Here is a 20,589-nt window from a genome sequence, read left to right on the forward strand (position 1 = left end):
TGTTGAGAACTGCCTAGAGAGCTTTGGCTATTAGTAGTATAGAAAGGAAGGAAGGATGGAAAGAAGGAAGGAATGAAACAGACACAAGGCCAAGAGGGTGAAGAAAGTAGCATCATTTGATCGGCAAATTAAAGATCTGCCTCTTTTTGTGTTAATGTAGAAAACTGTAAAAAGAGCCTGCTGGATCAACCCAAGGACCCCTCTAGTCCACCTTTCTGTTCACCCATAAGTGAAGCAGCTGCACATGGAAATCCCAAATGTAACAGCACCCCCCCGCCCATGTTCCCCAGCATGGGCATCCTGCCTCTGATGTCGGAGGTGGAATAGAGCCATCAGGACTAGTAGACTTGACAGCCCTTTCTAGGAATTTGTCCAGTTCCCTTTTAAAGCCATCCAAATGGCTTTACATCACATGGAAGTAAATTTCATAGTTTAACCTTGTGAGGTGTAAAAAAGTCTTTCCTTTTCTCTCACCCTCTCCCAAATCAGCTTTGTGGCTTGGCGCCAGTTTCCAGTATTAAGAGCGAGAGAGAAAACCTTCTCCAGGTCCGCCTTCTCCACACCACGCATAATTCTGTACTTCTGTCGTGCCTTTCCTTAGTCATGTTTTTCCTAAGCTAAACGGTCTCAGTCGTGACATTTTCTCGGGGGCCTTGCTCCAGCCACTTATGATCATTATGAGTTACCCTTTTCTGTGCTTTTTCCAACTGGACAATATCCCTTTCTAGGTGAAGTGATCAGAACTGTGCACAGTGTGATTCCACCACAGATTTTTGTAAGAGCAATATGATCTTGGTTGTTTTCAGTTCCTTTACTCATTACACCTAACATACAATTTGTCCTTTTCACAACATCTGCACATTGAATTGACATTTCCATCAAGCTGTCCACCACATGCTAAGTTCTCTTTCTTGGTCAGTCGCCACTAGCTCAGATCCCATCAGTTGGAATTTTCTGCCCTAAAGTACATCATTTCACACCTGCTGATATTGAACAGCGTTTGCCATTTTGATGTCCGTATATAGATGTAAGAGTCTGCATCACCGTACTATAAATGCAGCCTGTAAACTTTGGAAGAATGGAATAGATAATTTCTCAATCCCCTAGTTCAGGGTTGGAGAGCATCAGGCCTGGGTTCAATTCTTTCAAGTTCCCCCTTTCCTTGGCCATGGCTTGTGGTGTATATGCAGTTTTTTCCCATTCCGAAAGGCTGAGATGTCTCTCCTAAGACCTAATAATTAGCCATAAGAACTTGAACTTTTGATGTTTGAGCCCCATCTGTTTGCATCTGGCTCTTCCACCAACTGGAGTGCAGCCCTCAAAAGTGTATCTGAAACAGAATTTGGTCCCTGGACCTCAGAGCTTCAACAGCCTCAATTGGGCTGATCATGATGGCACATGCTAAACTGTTCCCCATGTTGCCAGTGGCTGCTAAGGCATGTGCCCCTATCAAAATGTGCAATGATTGAATGGGGAGGATTTGTACGTGGGTTGTATAACAGGTAGGTAACTTACCTGTATAACAGGTTATCTCAACAGGTAAGCCTGTATCTGCAAAGGGCTTTGCCCATTGATCCTGGGCCCGCAGCCATCCAGAACTGGGCAACCTCAGGGTTTGAAAGGGGTAACATGCTTATTATTTTTATTTTTTCCAAATATGTTGCCTGGTTTGTGATACGATCTGTTTTTCCTACTCAGACTTCTTTGTGCCACTAATCCTTCCAAGCTTAATGTGAAATCAGATGTTGGACAGAATTTAGGGGGTGTCAGAAGGTCAGTTATTGTACAAGGGGGCACTCTTGAGTTTTCTTCTTGCAGCCAAAGCGTTTGCAGACCTGAGGGGGTGACATCACTGACACATGCTTTGCTCCATAGTCTGCCTTGGTGTTCAGGTGAGATTGGCTAAGGCAGGGCCTTTTTAAGATTGGCCCTTTCATTCTTTAGTAAGAATTCTGTAACCGGACAGGCTTCCCTAGCTGATTCTTCCTTTGTATTTCTGGAACCAGCTGAAAGTGTGTGCACACCTGCGTGTGTGCGTGTGCGCACGCGCGACTTCTAGGTGTCTGTCATTTCGTTGACTTTAAGAGCTGCCATAATAGTGTTTGTTATAACTTGGTTATATTTATAAAACAGCTAAGTTGCTGGGTGTTTACCGATTTTCATTATGATTTTTAGGGGTTTTCAAAAGATTGTGTTCAAGTGTAATTTTAGTGTGGCTTTATACTGTATTTCCCTTTAATGCTAGAAATAAAATAGCTTAGGTATTTCAATGCTAGAAATAAAATAGCTTAGATATTTCAATGCTAGAAATAAAATAGCTTAGATATTTCAATGCTAGAAATAAAATAGTTTAGATATTTCCAGATCAAGGTCAATATAACTCTTGGCCCATTTATTTTGACTGTTTAACAACTGAGGTTTACAGTTAATTCCTAAGAATTACTCTTAAAAAACTTTTTACAAGGTTAAAAAGAATCAATTTCGGAAGCACATTTTTTAAATATCATTATGCTCACAGTATGCAAAAAAGCCTCAAACTTCTGGTCCAGGGTTACTTTCCAGGGATCTTCTTAAAAGAATTAAAAAATCCAGTAAGACTTATTGCAAAGGGCAAGTTCGTCAAATTGGGGGTATGTTGGTACACATGTCTGAAGCATGTTCCAACCTCAGATATCCTCAAGAAGCAGTTTGTTTGTTTATTTATTTATTAAAACATTTCTATGCCGCCCCATTCGCCAAAGCCTCGGGGCGGCTCACAACATAAAATATAATACATAAAACAAATTAACAATATAAAATAAGTCACCCTGGCCAGATAAAATAAGCAAATAATATTAACAATTAAAATGACGTTTAAATAAGTTGCTGGAATTATACTGTAAGTTCGCCCCCAAGCACGTCTGTTCTTCAATTTGCTGTACTAAGAGATGCTTGGACATGCTTAGAATACAAAGAACCTTTTTATTACGTGAAGGATAAAAGAGATGCAGAAAGTTAAACTGCAGCTCAGACATTGTTAATTTACAAGTCAGGTAGCAAAATAAATTGTACGCATGCATGCTTCATAACTCTTAAAAAACAAAGAACCCTATTCTTGGTCTGAGCTGTTGAAAGAGGTTTGCGTGGGGATAAAACCCTGTTCTAAAAGAACAGAAAGAGAGCTGTACAGAAAGTGAGTCTCATAGCTGGTCTGGTAAAGGTGAACCTTGCTGTAGTATACGCAGGTGAAAGTAATGACGTTTTCATTGATACTGTTTAACAACATTATTTCGGTCTTTTTTATTTTTCTTATTGTCTGCTGCTCTGGAATGCAGAGCTGTATTTGACCACTGCAAATAAACACAAATAATAAAAATAAATATGAGTGGTTTGCTAGGAGTCACCACCAGAAGACACCTTGGGCACCTTAAAGCATTGAAATGCCCCTCCATCCTGCGTCCACCAGCTGAGAAAAGAGCAGTGATGTAGGAAGTTCTGTTGCACAAAAGCTGCTGCTGCAATGAATCTGTAGTTGTGAAGGCTCCAAGACTATCGTTTTATTGTAGCATGTGCTTTTGTGGGCTGGGGCGTTCTCTTGGCCAAATGTCACTTAGCATGCAGCACACTCAAATGCTGAAATGGAAGACCCCACTGTGAAACTGTCGGGCTACAAGGCATCAGCAAGTTTGATTTGATTGATGTCATTCTCAGTTGAGACTGGCAGTGTCTCACGCACTGTACAGGTGTTCATTGAGCATGGCAAGAGTTGCATCATGCTACTTACTGCTATTGCGCATGGTTATTTTGTGGCTCTTGGATGCATCCATGCTTTGCACAGCAGCATCACAAACCAAGCCAATTCTTTTATGTGCGCTTTGGTTTCTCTTGCTTCTGTCTCACCTTCTCCTTATTGAGTTTCTGTGTATCAGTCAAGTGGGACTAACACGTCTTACATCTGATGTAAGCAGCAAACACATGTGGAAAAAATACGGCAGCAAACATAAAACATGTTTACAAGGGAGTAAAGCGTGTGGTGTCTGGTTGCATTTTCTTCTAAGAAAGAAAGTACTGGATTGCCCTGCATTCCATGTTGGTCTTGAAGGTGTGACCATTATTTTTATATTGTAGTTATACCCCATCCTCTTACAAGAACCCAAAGGACCCTACAAGGTTCTCTTCCTCTGTTTTATCCTCACAACAACAACCCTGAGAGGTTGGGTTGCTGTGCTTTTTTATTTTTATTTATTTGTTTAGGATTGGTGGGGTTTTAATGTTTGTAAAGCACCCAGAGAGCCCTCTGGGCTATTGGGCTGGTATATAAATGCAATAAATAAAAATATTTTTATTGTATGACCATCCTGAGACTTTAAGTAATAGGATGGGATAGAAAAGCTTTAAATAAACAAACAAGCAGATATGTTAGGCTGAGAGTCTGTGACTAGACCAAGGTCATCCAGGGAGCTTTATGACCAAGTGCGGACTAAAACCTGGATCTCCTGAGTCCCAGTCCAACGCTCTGTCCACTGCACTACAACAGGGGTGGCAAACCAGAGGCCAAATTAAAACTTGGAGATTCTTTTGGGGCACCTTTCCATTGCTGGCTACAGTTGAAGGCAAAAGGGGGTGTAGCCAAAGGGTGGGACCATAGGTACCCCAAAATACCAGTGTAGTTACGCTCTTGCTGCAATAATAAGGTTTGAAATGGGATGTCTGGACTCTGTAAAATCCATTCCCTGTATGAATGATTGTCAGGTGACTTCTTTTCTGGTGGAATTGGTTGCATTAGTATCTAAAACCGTGCATATCCTTCCAGCGCATGCAGATCCTCCCTATTCTGTCTCACCATGCTTTGGTCTGAGGGGGAAATGTGCATTTTGGATGGTGTTTTTATTTTTCATAGTTTGCTGTGAGTAAGTGCACAGAATCACTTTTAAAAAAGCAGCAGCAGCTCTGTATATCTGTACAACTCACAAGAAGCTGGTCTTCAGCAAAATCCAAGGCTTAGATTTCCAGAAGATCGAACTCACTGGAGTCTGTTGCAAATTTTCCCGGCACCCCTAGCCCGGGAGAAGCATTTAAACCTTTGAAGATGGAGAAAAAGCCTGCACGAAAGTTGGAACATCCCCAACCGATCAGGGCTGGCTGCAGCGAAAGCCGTGGGGTGAGGGGAAGCACGCGTGACCCCTGGGGAATCCTGGAGATTGAACCGGGAGTCCTGAGAGCCGGGAAGTTTCCCACCTGGCACCTGGCGCCTGGCACGCTAAGGTCGCTTTTCTGAGCGCCGCCACCTTGAAGACTCTGCGGGCAGCTGGCATGATGAAACACCTCTCTGTAGCGTGTGTTCATTGCTCACGTCCCACGGTGTTATCTGCTGCTCAACTTCCTATTTTCATCCTCCCTGGGGTGGGTGATGTCATGGGTTTTCCATGTGGGAAAGGATCAGGTTGGTGGAGGTGGGAGGGGAGAGTCCCTCCAGCCTGCCTTGTGACTCGATACCATCGCATGCAAATTCAGAAGCTCTGCCCCATCTGATGAGATCAAGAAAATTGAAAAGCTGCCTGTAAGCAGCCCTTTCTCCTGGTCATATGGTTCAGCCCTGGTCCTTTAACATCGGCCTCCCCCAACCTGGTGCCCTCTGGCCAGGTTGGGCTGCAGCTCTCATAATCCCCCATCATAATCCCCCACCGCTGGATGAGGGATTATGGGAATTGTACTCCAGCATACCTGGAGACCTCCAGTTTGGGGAAGTCAACCTTATTTTAAAAAAATATTTATATCCCCCCTTTTTCCTGCAAGGCTGCGTCCATAGACCTCCTCCTCCTGCAATCCTACCTCACAACAACCCTGTGAAGTAGGATAGGTAGGCCTTATGCCAGGTTGTCTAATTGTCCTCATGAGTGCAAAAACCTTTTTATTTAATGGCTATTTTAACAATTAATTTTATCATTAACAGTTGCTTTTTTGGTTTTTGGTTTTGTTTTTATATAATTTTACTGTATTTGTTACTGTTTTATTGTTTTAATTCTACGTTGTAAGCTGTCCCCAGATGCCGAGGCATGAGGGGACGGCATATAAAAGTTTTAAATTAATTAAAATAGTTTTTAAATAATTTTTAAAACATGAAAATGCAGCGATGCCTATTTCCGAAGGCGCATAGTTTTTTATAGTCATGTTTGTATCTGCAGATTTTAAAGAATATTTTTCCCTTTGGGGGTTTATGTGCAATCGATATCACACCCCTTTTAGAAAATACTGCTATTGTTCATTTTCCTCATTCATTTTTAAAGGGGGAGTGCAGGGGCACTCTGAAGACTCAATTTGCATATTTACTTCTGAGTAAGCCTCACTGATCTCAGTACTTTACTTCTGAGTAAGCAAGCCTAGGATAGGCCCTGGTAACTTTTGTGGGACCTGCTCCCTTGTCAGAGTGCATGTGGCTGATAACTGAGAGCAGAGGTGGGCAACATGCCCCCCCGTGACCTTGAATGTGGCCCCCGACACCCCTGCTGCTGTCCGCACCACTGCCGTGGCAATCCTGTGCATGTTGCAGCAGAGAAGAGTCCCCCCGCTCCCAGTATTTTCCATCCAGACATGGGGAAAATTGTCTGCCGACACCAAAAGCAGGGTAGCATCACAGGCAATTTAATAAATAACTTGTAACTCACTGAAAGACATTTCGTTTTCTTATCACCATAACCCACCAAAATAACCTAAAAATAAATAAGTGAACATGTTCTTAAATCACAGTTGGATCGATTAGAATCGGACATCAGTGAAATCATCTATTTCGTTGTTCTTATGAGGTCGTTGTTTTCTTGTTAGATGTTTTTAGCTTTTAACTTTGGTTAACAATCCAGAGAGTCTTTGGCAATTGGGCAGTATAAAAATGAAAATGATTGACTGAGATTTGAGATTTTTGATTTTGGACTAGGGTAGGTGATCTCAGGCAGCCTAGGGCCAAATATGCATACCTCATGCTCCCCTGGAATTTCATTTTTTCTACACCACTGCTGGCCATGGCAGAAAAAATGATGGTTTGCTTCCAGAACGTGGTAGCAATCTCTCTGCAGACTCAAAAGGGCCACAAAAAGCTCGAGATCAAGCGAGAGGTGGCCCTTTTAGATCTCTGTTGTGACCTGCCCCAAAATGGACGTGAAGCTTCCCAGGGTGACTTTGGACCGCTCACTCTCAGCCCACCTCAAGGTGGTTGTTGTGAGGATAAAAATTAGCTATGTGACACACCTTGGGTTTGCCACAAGAGGAAAAAAGGTGGGATATAAATGCAAACTAATAACAATACATTTAGGTGCATCTCATAGCAATATGTTTTTTGCTTGCTTTCTTGACGCTCAACAGCAGAATGAATTTATGTGTAAAAACAAGAGCTTTTTCATTGCTTACAGGCAGGGGAGAGCCATCTTTTCTTTCTCGTTGTGTTGGTGTGGTCAAAAGGACCACTAGTCAACAAGCTGCGTTGCATTGCATGTCTGGCTTAGCGCTGGTTGGAACATTGGCTGACCATCTCCCTCTCTTTCCTTCATGCTAGTTGCTGCTAAGGGCAGCTTGAATCTTACCTTCAAGGTGCTTTGCATGACGAAGCAAGGGAGAACGGCGGAAGCTTCTCCTGTATTGGGCAATGGATGTTCTGTCGTCATAAAAGTGCTTCCATCCAAATTCACTGATGCTTATTTTCAGTCCTATAGAGAGAGAGATGGAAGAGTTTGGCGGGAGTAGAGTACAAATTTTGGTTGTTTGCAGGGCAGGAGTGGGCAGGAGTTACCTGTTGGCAAACCACTAGCTAGTTCCTGGTGGACCATCTGGTATTTGTTGGTGTGTTATTTTATGTATGCATGTATGTATTTGTTATATTTCTACACCGCCCATCAGCCTGAAGTCTCCCTGGGCAGTTCACAGAATCAAAATATGATACTTAATATAAAATACAATCATAAAATCAAACAATACAATAATCTAAACATGATGATACAGTAAAACAATGATCCACCCACTATAACCATAGCTAAATCAGTCGTAGAAGTACAGCAACAAAATACAAAAAATAGGACTAAAACACTAACTTAATATTAATGGAACAATGAAAAGGTTTTCACTTGGTGCTGAAGGAACAAAGAGTAGGTGCCAGGCACACCTCTTTGATTGCAGAGACACGATTCGGAAAAGAACGTGGCACCCCCAAGAGATTCGACAAGGTGCTTCTTACACAGTTACTTGCGCAGGAGTTTTATCCTCATGATAGCCTCACATAGATGAGGTTTGCCTTGACTATCAAAAACACTGCCGTATACATTCTTGCTTTTTTATCTTAACACACATTGATGAACTGCGGGGATTCCAGAAAGAAAGACAGACAGACAGAGCGAGCAAAGGGAGCCCACTCTTATTTCGTGGGGCAGCATTCCTTCCACACAGAAGATTGCAACAACTGCCAAACAAATGTGCTGTCGTTTTTCAGTTGTGAGTCTCTTTCTCAGTCTCTGTCTCTGTCTCTTTCTCCATCTTGTTTCTTACCCCAAGAAATCCAGCCAGATGGAATAGCCACATGATGTCTTTTGACCGCTGGTGTTAGAAGCTGCCCATTTGGAAACACCCTCTTTCTTATTTCCAAGAAATTGACATGGATTTCCAGAAATAAATGCCTGGTGATCAGGATGTCTGTATCTCTATATTCCATGGCAGCTTTCATTCTCCATTTCCTGAATCTGCATGACTTGCCTGATCTTTGCCTTCATGTGTGTCAGATTTTGGGCATAACAATGGCTTTTGTGACGAGGGTGGCCTGCTTCACGGTACCCTATATGAAGAGTTGTCAAAGGACAGTCCTCTGTTGGATGGGGTGTCTAGGCCAATTCTGGTTTTAAGACGAAAAGCCATAAGGAAGACGAGCAGAACATGGGCCTTGAACATAAGAGCAGACATATTTAGTCTTCTGTATCGTGGTGCAATGTCTGATATTTCTATTTAAATCACAGTCATTATTGCTAAATTTGCACTTATACATAATGCTTTGCACATGTAAATATTATGTAAATTGGGCTCCCTAGTTGTATTTCCTCCTTTGGGAGAATACGTAAGTGTCCACCATTTTGGTGATGCATGGAGCTTGTCTCATCCCCATTTGGACCTGGAGATGGATGATCACAGGTAATGGATGATCCTTGGCTCCTGACACTGACCTGGTTTCACTGTGTAGCTGCCCTCCGTGGAACAGCGGGAAAGATGGTTTCGTTAGGTGCTAAGAATTCCCATTAGAAATCCCTGGCCTATAGACAGAGCTACGTTTCCTTGGATTTCTAGAGAATATGCCAAGCCACAATGTTCAGTTCAATTTCTGCTTTAACTGCACTCTACTTTAAAGACATACTGGCTTTTTCTGTGTCTTCTCTTGTTTTGCGTGTCGCTCTTAGTTGTCAACACATAGACAATATATCAGTTTCAATCTTATACCCATGTACCTAAGAGAAAGTGCCATCAAATTGAACGTGCTTTGCTTCTGAACATGCCCATATAGGTCACATGGAAATTTATTTATGGATTTATTTACTCAATAATACTTATACTCCACTTAGTATATTATCCCCAAGGGCAAGATCCTATGGATATTTAGGCAGATAAATGGTGACACTGGGAACTAGAGGATGTTTTTCTTTCTAAATGTGTTTAGAATTGCGCCCTAAGCTGTTTACACATATGTATTAAGTTGGTCTGTTAAATTATTAAGCAACTATATTGATAATGTTTTGCTTTGTTGTATTGCCACAGACATACAATGAATCAGAATTAAAAATAATAAAACAGGAAAATATCAAGGATAACTCTATGCTAAAATGTTAAGCCAACCTGATTGCTAATGTAAAGGGCACTGTTGAGAATTGAGAAGCTGTTATGTGCCATCAGGTCATTCCTGACCCTGTGAATGAAAGTCCTCCAGAAGTTTATTTATTGCGATTAATATCCTGCCTTTTTCCTACAAAGGACTCAAGGCAGCTTACATCATTCTCCTCCATCTTATCCCCACAACAACAACCCTGTGAGGTAGGTTGGGCTGAGAGTCTGTGACTGGCCCAGAGTCACCCAGTTGGTTCCATGGCTGAGTGGGGACTAGAACCCAGATCCTCTGAGTCCCAGTCCCATGCTCTTAAGTTCCAGTGCTTGGCAGTCCTTTTCGCTCTTTGTAAACGCAAGACTGTGGCTTCCTTTATGGAATCAGTCCATCTCACACTTGGTTTTCCCCTTCGTCCTCTGCATATGACCTTTCCTAGCATGATTTCCTTCCCCAGGGAGTCTTGCCTTCTCATGATGTGCCCAAAGCACATCAGCCTCGTTTTTGTCATTTTTTGCTTCCAGGGCAAGTTTTGGCTTGTTTTGATCAAGGACCCACTTGGGGTTTTTTTTTCTGTTGGTTGTGCTCTCCTCCAGCGCCATGTTTCAAATGCATCAGTTTTCTTCCTGCCAGCTTTCTGAACTGTCCAGCTTTTCACCCCCATACATAGTGATTGGGAATACAAGCGTGTGGGTAATCTTGGCCTTGCAATGAAAAATCCTTCCACTTGGTGATCTTTTCGAGGTCCTCCATTGTTGCCCAAATCTTTCCAAGTCTCGGTCATCTTCAAATTTCTTGGCTACATTCTCCAGTTCAGATTGTAAACTATAATGAAGCAGTCCAAAAGGAAGTCAGCGTAGGGGCCAATGATAATTCTGTGAGAAATACAAGATAAATCTTTTCATGCACATCTGAAAAATAGGTGTCTTGATGCAGTGGCATTCTCGGGTTCCTAACAAGTCAGCCAGGTGGGATACCCAGACGTTCAGTCTCTTAGGCCTTTGAGAGTTAAAACCTGCAGTTCGATTTGATCCCAGAAAACAATTGGCAATGTACAGATCTTTCAGTATTGGGATAATATGGTCATGGGACTGTGTACTGGTTAGCCCTTTGCTACTGATGTGCTGCATCTGCTTTGGTTTCACTGTAAAATTGAGATCTGAGTACTATGTTTCTTTTCCGGCTGTTCCATTACATAACCTCTAGGTGGCAGTGAGGTTTAGGACAGTAATGCAAAGACGCACATGGGAAAAGTGGTTTTTTTCACTTTTACACTTAAATATTGTATTATTTCTACTCGAGAAAAAACTTGCTGAAAGTGCTTGTGACACAAAGCTGAAACTGGAAGTTCATATATCATCTCTAAAGAACCCATAAACAACTCTGAGTAGGAAATGATGAGCCCACTGTAAATGCCTTGTCTAGAAAACCTCTAAAAGCTTTCAGGATGCTCTTCAAGGGTAGCCCCAAGCAAAATGCATAGCAGTGGCTGTGCAAGTTGGACCATAAGGAAGACTGAGCGCCGAAGGATTGAGGCCTTTGAATTGTGATGCTGGAGGAAACTCCTGCGAGTCCCTTGGACCGCAAGGCGATCAAACCGGTCAGTCCTAAAGGAGATCAACCCTGACTGCTCTTTAGAAGGCCCGATGCTGAAGATGAAACTCAAATACTTTGGCCACCTAATGAGAAGGCAGGACTCCCTGGAGAAGAACCTAATGCTGGCAACAATAGATGGCAAAAGAAGAAGGGGACGGCAGAGGATGAGGTGGCTGGAGGGAGTCACTGAAGCAGTCGGCATGAGCTTAGGTGGACTCTGGGGGATGGTGGAGGACAGGAAGGCCTGGAGGAATGTTGTCCATGGGGTCGCGATGGATCAGACGTGACTTCGCGACTAGCAGCAACAACGCCACCAACAACATATGTTATGTGACCAAGGCATGCAACCGAGGAAAGGCCATAAATATATTTGTGGAAATGCAGTCCCTGTAGCTGCCATCACTTGAAAATCCAGGGACAGTGTAGGACCAAGGAATGCTTCTGAACGTAGAGGGTGATATTTCAGAAAAATATTCAGGACAGCTTGCATCTCAGTCTCCCTGACAGTCTTTGTACTGACCAATGTTTTGTTTGTATTTATTTAGGGCACAGTCTAAAAGGGATGCTCAAAAACCTCCAAAGTTGGAGGATTATGGGCATCCTATGCAGATCAGGAACAGCACAGCTTGCCTCTCTGCTCCTCCGGTGCTTCGCTACAGATTCACTAGAATGCTGCTTTCCATTCCCGCTGCAGCATTTTGGATGGGAAGGAGGGTCGAGGGCTGCCAGGATGCATGGCCACTGCCCCTCTCCGCTGCCTGATTGCCCTTTTCACTCTTCTGACCTCAAAGAAGCCATCAGTACGGTTCTTTCTATGCCAGCTGTGGAACGGGGGAGATGGAGCTCTTTTCCAGCCTGAGATCTGGGAATCCAAAGCTGCTCTAAGCCTCTGGATGCTGTCAGGGAGCCCATGGGGTCGGTTTGTTAGTTGTCCTTTAACTCGTTCATCAATTACATTTGAATAATTTTGCATGGTACCGAAACTTGGTGCCTTTAGAGATGGTGAAAGAAGTGTTGAGAAATCTTAGGATTTAATCAACAAAAACACTACTTGTTCTTAGAAACATAATTTTCAGTATTTTCTGTTTCATTCTCTGTTACAGTAACTCACAAGAATGAAAAAAAACTTACTAAGAAAAATATTCAACTTGAAGATTTTGCAATTCTGTATTCTCTACATCAAGATTGCATTGTTGGGTTTGACTGTTACCTTTAAGTTTTGGGAATATATTTAGCCCATGTACATTGTACTGAAAATAGGTTATAAAAAGAAAGTCAAGAAAATATGGAAAGGCCAAAACCCAAATTCCTTCTCACATCTCAGATGGTCCACCTGGCTTGCAAGGGACAGGGCCGTGACACCGGTGTCCTTGTGGACAACGCTCTTACCACTGGGAAAGTTCTCTCTCTGTCTCCTGGTGTTTATTATATTTATTTTTTTAAACTAGGGTGCTGTCCTGCTGGCTGACAAAGGGCTACCTTTCAGCACTATTTTCATTTGCATTCAAAAGAGTAGTTTTGTGCTTTCTAGCTCACACTCCGCTCCTGCCTCAAAATGGACACTGCTGAGTTTGGAACAGTACAGAAAGGGGAAACAAGGATGATCCAGGGCTGGAGCAGCTTCCCTGTGAGGAGCACCTACAGTGAATGGGACCGCTCAGCTTAGAAAAAAGGCGAGGAAGAGGCGTTTAAAATAATAGAAGGGTTCGAAATAATGCCTGGTGTGGAGAAAGTGGAGAGGGAGGCCTTTCCCTCCCTCTTCCGTAACGCTTGGACCCGGGGTCATCCCGTGAAGCTGATGGGGAGGGGGAGAGAAAAGACGTACTTACTCACACAGTGAATCCCAAGTTAAACTGTGGAATTCACAGGCATGGAAAGTGGTCATAGCTTTCAAGGGGGACTGAACAGACTCGTGAGGGAGGGGGCGATCCGTGGCTACTGGCCTTGCTGGCCAGGCGCTGCCTCCTTTTCCTTTGGTGGCCTCTCCGCATAAACCTGTTGCTGAGGAGCTGGGCAGGAGGAGGTCTTGCACCCGTCCTGCTGGAGGGGTCCTGTGGGCAACCTGCCACTGTATGGGCTGGATGGACCTTGGTCCTGATCCAGCGGGGCATTTCTTACACTCTTGGGGCAAGCTACTTTCCTTCCCTGCCAGTTTGCCTTCTGAGGAATGCATGTTGGTGACCGGCTCTGTCCAAGGTGGCCGCTCCATTATGGAAGGGCCTTCCACTCCCACCCTGCCATGGCAGCCTTTCTGTGGGAGCAGGCCCCTCATGTTGGGTTGGGAGCCCACTGTGAAGGCTCCACATGTGCCCGAAAACCCCTGGGCGACCTCTTCTCTTCTCTTCTCTTCTCTTCTCTTCTCTTCTCTTCTCTTCTCTTCTTCCTGTGTTCAGTGTACAGATCACTGCTTAAATTACCGTGAAGATAGGTAAGAGGGGGTCATGTCTCTTTGCCTTTGGGAATAACCCCGTTGGCTACCCTTTTTAGAAAGCTACAAAGCCACATCTTGGCTAAACTTGGAGCAAACCAGTGCGTGGTGCTTCTGGCCCCTACTTTCTCTCCCGCCTGTCCTGTAATTCAGCAATCGCTTCAGATGTCGTGTGACTCCATCCCTCTGCTAGGGGTGACTTGTGTCAAGGAAGGCCAATCTGCACTACACATTTAAAACAGGTTTCATCGTCCTGGGCACCGCAATGGCTCAGGATTTCTAGCGCTTCCCAAATTGGAGCATGCACAGCCACACCGCACTTCTCAAGATCCTCTGGAGAAAACTAGGACAGTTTGAGTGATAGAAAATGAGCTGAATGTGTAGTGCAGAAAGATTTGTTCCATGTTTTGATCGGTTGCCATGGTGCTGGTGTTGTCACATCAGTGGCTGTCATTTGATTGTGTGGTTTTCAAAGTGGAAACCCCTCCAGAGGACAGGGGAAGATAGACATTTAAACACACTAACCCTGAACAAATAGATGGCAAAAAGAGAAGGGGACGGCAGAGGATGAGGTGGCTGGATGGAGTCACTGAAGCAGTGGGTGTGAGCTTGGGTGGACTCCGGGGGAGGGTGGAGGACAGGAAGGCCTGGAGGAGTGTTGTCCATGGGGTCACGATGGGTCAGGCACGACTTCGCGACTAACAACAGCAACCCTGAACAAAAACAAAGCAAAAGCTGCAGCAAGTAGTGTCCAGCACTTAGCTGCTTTAAAGGGGCATTAGACTAATAGATGGAACTGGATATGTCTCACCGTGGCCACTGCCTACAGACAGCAGCGAAACAGAAGCACCAGGTTCAAAGAAAATGCCCCATTGAGTCCTGATTGTGGGGAACATCCGTGGCCTCCATGCCTTGAAAGCTTCTGGTGGGCCACCGAAAGAAAGAGAATTGAGGGTGCCATGAGAAATCCAACAGGAAGGTTCAAACAGGGCAGCATCCTGATCCCCACCTGTCCATTCTAATCCTCAAGGGGACTAGAACAAGGCAGTGGCCTTCATGATCTCGCCTTCCTTCCTCATGTGCTTTTTCTGAAACCAGAGCTGATGCTTGCAGCCCTTGTGTTTTCCCAGCACCTTCTCTGGGATTGTGGGAACAGAACTGTTCTGCAATCTCCTGCTCCCCCCATCCAGGCCCCACAAGACAGCTTTCCCCACTTCTTTGAGGATCAGAATGGATGAAGGCGGGTTGCACGCTTGAAGTGGGTTGTGCTGTCCATTCATAGAAATTGAGCTGGGGATTTGCCTGTGCAAACACTCTTAATGGATTTTGCACAATGCTTTGGTTAGAGTAAACAGCAAAAAAATGGAACTGGGTTCTTCAGTAGCTTTGGGTTTGAAGCTTTGAAATGGGACAAACCAAGGAGATGAATGTTTCAGTGCCTTTATCAACTTTCTAGGCATCATGAGGTTGGTCAGTTCTCTAAGTCTCCTGGCTCCCTGACTCAAATCTTCCTATTAAGGGAAGTAGGGACATGCCAGAATCAGGCTTTTGATAGCAGGGCATTTGGAACCGGTACTGTTAAGCTGTTGTGGTGTTCCATTGCTGTTATTTTCAAGCTGTTAACGGCCAGGTGTATGTGCTCCAGTTTTCAGAATTTGGGCATCCAGTGTGTGAAGAAAAGAGAGCTGAAGGAGTCCATCATCTCTCGCATTGGGAAGAAGATCAACCCCTTTGGTGGTAAGTGAGTCCCCTGCATGAGCAGCTTCAAGAGACCTTGATAGATTTGCATTTTCTTCTGTGGATGCATCTCCAAAGTGTTGGTTTTCTTGGAATGGAACAATCCGTGTTGAATGGCAGAGCAGAACACTGGCCTGACAGTGGATCTGACTGCACGTGTCGCTTGAGAGATGACAGGATTGGGTGTGAAGGATGAAGACCTGCATGGTGGAGGGTAGATCAGGGTCTTTCTTCATGTTACAGACGTGTACAGCGCTCCAGAGGTATTTCAAATGTCCGGGTAAAAATATAAGGTTTACTCAGAGAGACTGAGAGAGAAAACACTGCACAGCTGACTGAATCCACAGGCCTTGCTTTGCTCAGCCGTGGAATCTGGAGTGATGGCATCTGATTGTGTGTAGCTTTGAATTGTGCAACATGCTGGCTGAGAACATAGATCACTGTTAAGGCAGAGTGGAACACAGGAATCTGGTTTATTCTAGTCTAGCTCTTTACTGTATAAATTCCTCCTTTGCCTTGCTTTAGAGAACCCAAGGCAGTTTGCATAATGCCCCTGCGCCTTTCTGTTTCATCCTCCCAGCAATAGCCCTGTGAGGCAGGGCTGGGTGAAAATCCATGCCTGGCCCAAAATCACCCTCAGCTCCATGGCTGAGTGAGGATTAGAACCCAGATCTCACAAGGCTCAGCTCAGCACTATTATTATTATTATGATTATTATTATTATTATTAGAACATTTCTATGCTGCCCCTTGCCGAAGCCTCGGGGCGGCTTACAACACAATACAATACAATACAAAAATAACAATATAAAATTAAAATTAATAATATAAAACAAATAAATAAATAAATAAATAATACACACGCGCGCGCGCGCGATATAAAAGAAGTTATAAAAGAAAAGTTATAAAAGAAAAGATCAGCTCAGCACTCTAACCACTATGCCACACTAGTTCTGTTTGCCCATCTAGAGCAGGAGTGTCTGCTTGGACTAGCAGAAAGTCCCAAGTTTCATCCTCAGTCTCTCCAGCTGGGTCTGGAAAAGTCTCAGCCCGAAGCCGGTGCAGCTGCTCAGTGTCCTCAGTGGAACGGAAAGACCCATGGCCAGATCCAACGTGGGGCAGCCATCTGGGTCCCATTGATGGCTTCCTTGCTGTGTTTCTCCTCGCAGATGCTGGCAGAAATGGAACCTGATACCTGCCACGGTGCCGTGGTTCGTATCGAAAGGGGGATGTCACTCATGGCAGAGGTGTTTCCCTTACCCTGAGAGGGCTGTGCTCATTGTCAGATGGCCACTTTGTCACCCGTTTTGCATCGTGGCTGACAGGGCCACTTCGCCAAAGTCTGAGTCACAGCACTAGCCCTCTGCCATTGACTCAGAGAGGCAGTGACACATTGTTTGTTGCTGTGCTTAGCCTTAACTCTGCCTCCTGTTTGCAGTGGAAAAAGAAGCAGCCAAACACAGGGGAAATGACCCAGGCGGCTGTTTAGATGAGGTCATGTGGCGGCATGGAGATGTTCAGTCCTCTAGCTGTACTATATCCCTGTGTGATCGGGGGCTGTGGTAATGCAGAAAGACAGTGGCTTTGATACAGGATTTAGCTTCCTAAGGCACCTGACCTAGAAGAGCAGATTTCTAGGCCTTGTGGATGTGGAGTTGGGTGTCCTAGTACATCTCAGGGGCACAAGAAGGTAAAAGCACCTGTGAAGATACGCAACGCACAGAGCAAATGGCAGAGTGGATAGTTCTTCATTGCTAATGTGCATTGACAGTCTTCTGACAAAGCGAAGCAGGATCTTATATTTACTCCTGGCAAATATGCTCAGCATTTATTTCATGAGCTAAGCAGGGCTTTCACAGGCCGGCACACTTTCATAGGGTTACCACAAGTCAGAAATTCATAGGGTCACTATAAGTAACAACACGTCACGACAGCAAGTGCGCATTCAAACAAAGCATTTTGCATGTATTAACACTGCAATCCTTAAAAGAACCCTGTGATGTAGATCAGTATAATTCTGCAAAAGTTGGTTCTCCACCGCAGATTGTTCTCTCGTTTGCTGGCCCTGTTTTGGCTACAAATCACTCTGCACTAATCAGCTGAGTTTGCCGTGAGAGGGAGAGTTGGTGCAGTTATAAGCTGTTCCTCTCTGAGATGAAAAGGGCTAGAGTTGGTTTGTTGATATTGATCAACAGAGCTGCTTCCGTTTTGGGCTCTGCTCAGCTATGGGAACCAAAATTTACTAATCCACCACATCTGTCAGAAACATGCTTCTGGACTAAAATGGCTTTTTGTCCAATCCAGTGGAACACTGAAAAGGATTCATCGTGCGCATGGGGCAAATTAAACCTCAGGGAACCGAAAGAGAAGAGTGGGGGGTTGTTTTAAAGTTCACAGGCTAAAAGTCATTCTACCCACAGTGGCATCTATTTGGGACCTGTCCGGATGCCGCTGGCCAGCCTCAGTGCCCTGAGAAATGGGTACTTCTGCCATAACGCTGTAATTCTTCCACAGTACAATTGTTCCACTGAAACAAAATCGACTCGTCATGGAGAAGCTGTGGTTAAGGGGAAGTGGTCTCGGCAGTGGGTTATGACAGGGTTTTATGACACCGGCAAAGCACAAGGTTACAACAGGATGCAGCTTTTAGAGGTGTGTGTGTGTGTGTGTGTGTAGTTCGATTTGTTTCACTGTATTTGTTGTAGTCTGTACAGTCCAATAGCTGAAGCTTCCTGTTGGACTGGTTTGCAAAGGTTAAAACTCTAAAAATACAATCTAATCCTAGAATATGAACTGTTTGCATACAGAAATGTTTTTAAGAATTGTACAATCAACACGAAACATCCCAGGACCTGTTACATTTTTTATCATATGCTGTCTCATGCCTGGGAATAGAAGAAAATCTTAAACTGGTGTCAGAAATATGACAGTGTTGGTGCCCGGTGGACCTCACTAGGGAATGTGTTCTGTAACTGGGGCGCAACACCAAGAAAACTTTCTCCCTTGGGGCCATGCTCTGAACTTCAATTTCAGAGGAGACAATTCATTGTCATACTCCTCTATCTGTGTTTTAGCCATGGTATGACCTTGGTCTGCAGCCGGTAGGTTTCTGGTAGACACTGGGTCACTCTTGACTTTTCTTAGTTCTCTTGTCATTACTGGATACTGACTTCTGTGAAGCTACTGAGTCTCCATGGTTTAGGAAAGCTGATCTTTACAGCAAAGCCCACAGAGATTAGAAAAATTGCAGCCTGAACTTTTGGTATTAACCGTTGAAAATTATCATGCACAGTGCAAATGGACAAATTAAAAGGCTTTATTTTGTCTCTTCACCTATATGGCAAAAGGCTTCCGTGTGTTGCACTGGCTGCTCATGAGGCAACCTGTTCGGGTCAAAGCCTGGAATGCCCCTACGGACTGTCATGAGACTGCACTCCATTTGGCAAAGCCAGGCTGGTACCTTTGTTTTGAAGAACCTGTGAAATGACATCAGTTTGGTCCTTTTTCTTCCTGTTGCTGTTTTTCTTTGAGGGAACCTGAAGAAAGATGCTGTGCAGCTCAGAGTCTTCTGTCCCAAATTTGGATCATGACTGGTCCAATCATCCTATTTGTTTACTTTCCCAAGGCTGAGAAAGGTACTCAAAGGGCTTGGGTCGATTTCTCTTCATTTTCCTCACAACGCAAAGAAAGGAAACGCACCTGAGAGTGCATGGCAGGGACAACGTGGTCTTGCAGGCTGTCTCTGCTGTGATTCCACCTCTTCTTCCTCGTCACTTCCAGCTAAACACTGTTGTGATGCAGTATCACAGAGGGTTGCTTTGTCCCATGTCCTGGTGCCAGTGTTGGAAGGGCAATTCCCATCACTGTGATGGGGAACCTAGAACGCTGCCTTCTAACAGAGTGGGTTAGTTGTTCATCTAGTCTGTTGTGAATCAGAGTAGCTGCAGGGCCTTGCACAGGTTGTCTTCCACATCACCTGGTCCACCCTTTAGTGGTGGCATCAGACCTGGGGCTTTGGTGTATGCAGGGCACACGTTTCACCAATACTTCACCTGTATGAAAGCAAAAGCTGAAGGCAGAGCAAGTGAACGCCACACCAAGAAAGCTAATGTGCTCTTCATATAAATATGTCTGGCCTGCGACTTTTCTAAATGGAACCTCAGGGAACCAAGGTTCCATTTGGATGCCAGGAAGCACTTCCTGACAGTTAGGACCCCGAGGGTGTGGAATGGGCTTCCATGGGATGTCGTTGGAGCCCCATCGGTGTGGGTGTTCAAGGATAGGCCGGACACGCACATGGTGGGCATGTCGTGAGCGGAGCCGGCTGGTGCCAGGGTCAGCCTAGATGGCCCGGGAGGCCCCTTCTGACTCGCTCTGTTTCTGTGTTTTGCATGTAGGGACTGGGCTCACTCCTCCTATAGGACAGTCTTAAAAGGTTGTTGAATTGGGTTCTGCTTCAGGAGAGGAGAGGCCCAAATCTTCTGCAGAAGATTGTGCCAAGGTCAGGAGACCCAGGGATTAGCTGGACAGATAGTGAAAATCAGGTTGTTTCAAATTTGGTGGGAAAATTTACAGAGTATGTTGATATAGGAGGGAGTAGACCAAGTATGGTTTGTCTGCTCAGATGACATGAGAAGAGGAAGTTGTGTTGTTGTTGTTAGTCATGAAGTCGTGTCCGACCCATCGCGATCCCATGGACAACATTCCTCCAGGCCTTCCTGTCTTCCACCATCCCTCAGAGTCCACTCAAGCTCACACCCACCGCCCCAGTGACTCCATCCAGCCACCCCATCCTCTGCCGTCCCCTTCTTCTTTTGCCATCTATTGTTCCCAGCATTAGGCTCTTCTCTAGGGAGTCCTTCTTTCTCATTAGGTGGCCAAAGTATTTGAGTTTCATCTTCAGGATCTGGCCTTCTCAAGAGCAGTCAGGGTTGATCTCCTCTAGGACTGACCGGTTTGATCGCCTTGGACCACAAGGCGATCAAACCGGTCAGTCCTAGAGGAGATCA

General features: G+C 44.7%; 1 protein-coding gene across 1 annotated transcript in view; it reads left to right on the plus strand.

Moving 5' to 3' along the window:
• REL (REL proto-oncogene, NF-kB subunit) overlaps nucleotides 1–20,589 on the plus strand; it is a 64,003-nt gene that overhangs the window by 21,784 nt on the left and 21,630 nt on the right. The window contains exon 4 of the mRNA XM_044428663.1: nucleotides 15,490–15,581. Within this exon, the coding sequence (XP_044284598.1) occupies nucleotides 15,490–15,581 (92 nt within the window). The remainder of the gene's footprint in view (nucleotides 1–15,489; nucleotides 15,582–20,589) is intronic.

Source organism: Varanus komodoensis, unplaced genomic scaffold, assembly GCF_004798865.1.
Source record: "Varanus komodoensis strain SLA01 unplaced genomic scaffold, ASM479886v1 scaffold2, whole genome shotgun sequence".
NCBI lineage: Eukaryota > Metazoa > Chordata > Lepidosauria > Squamata > Varanidae > Varanus > Varanus komodoensis.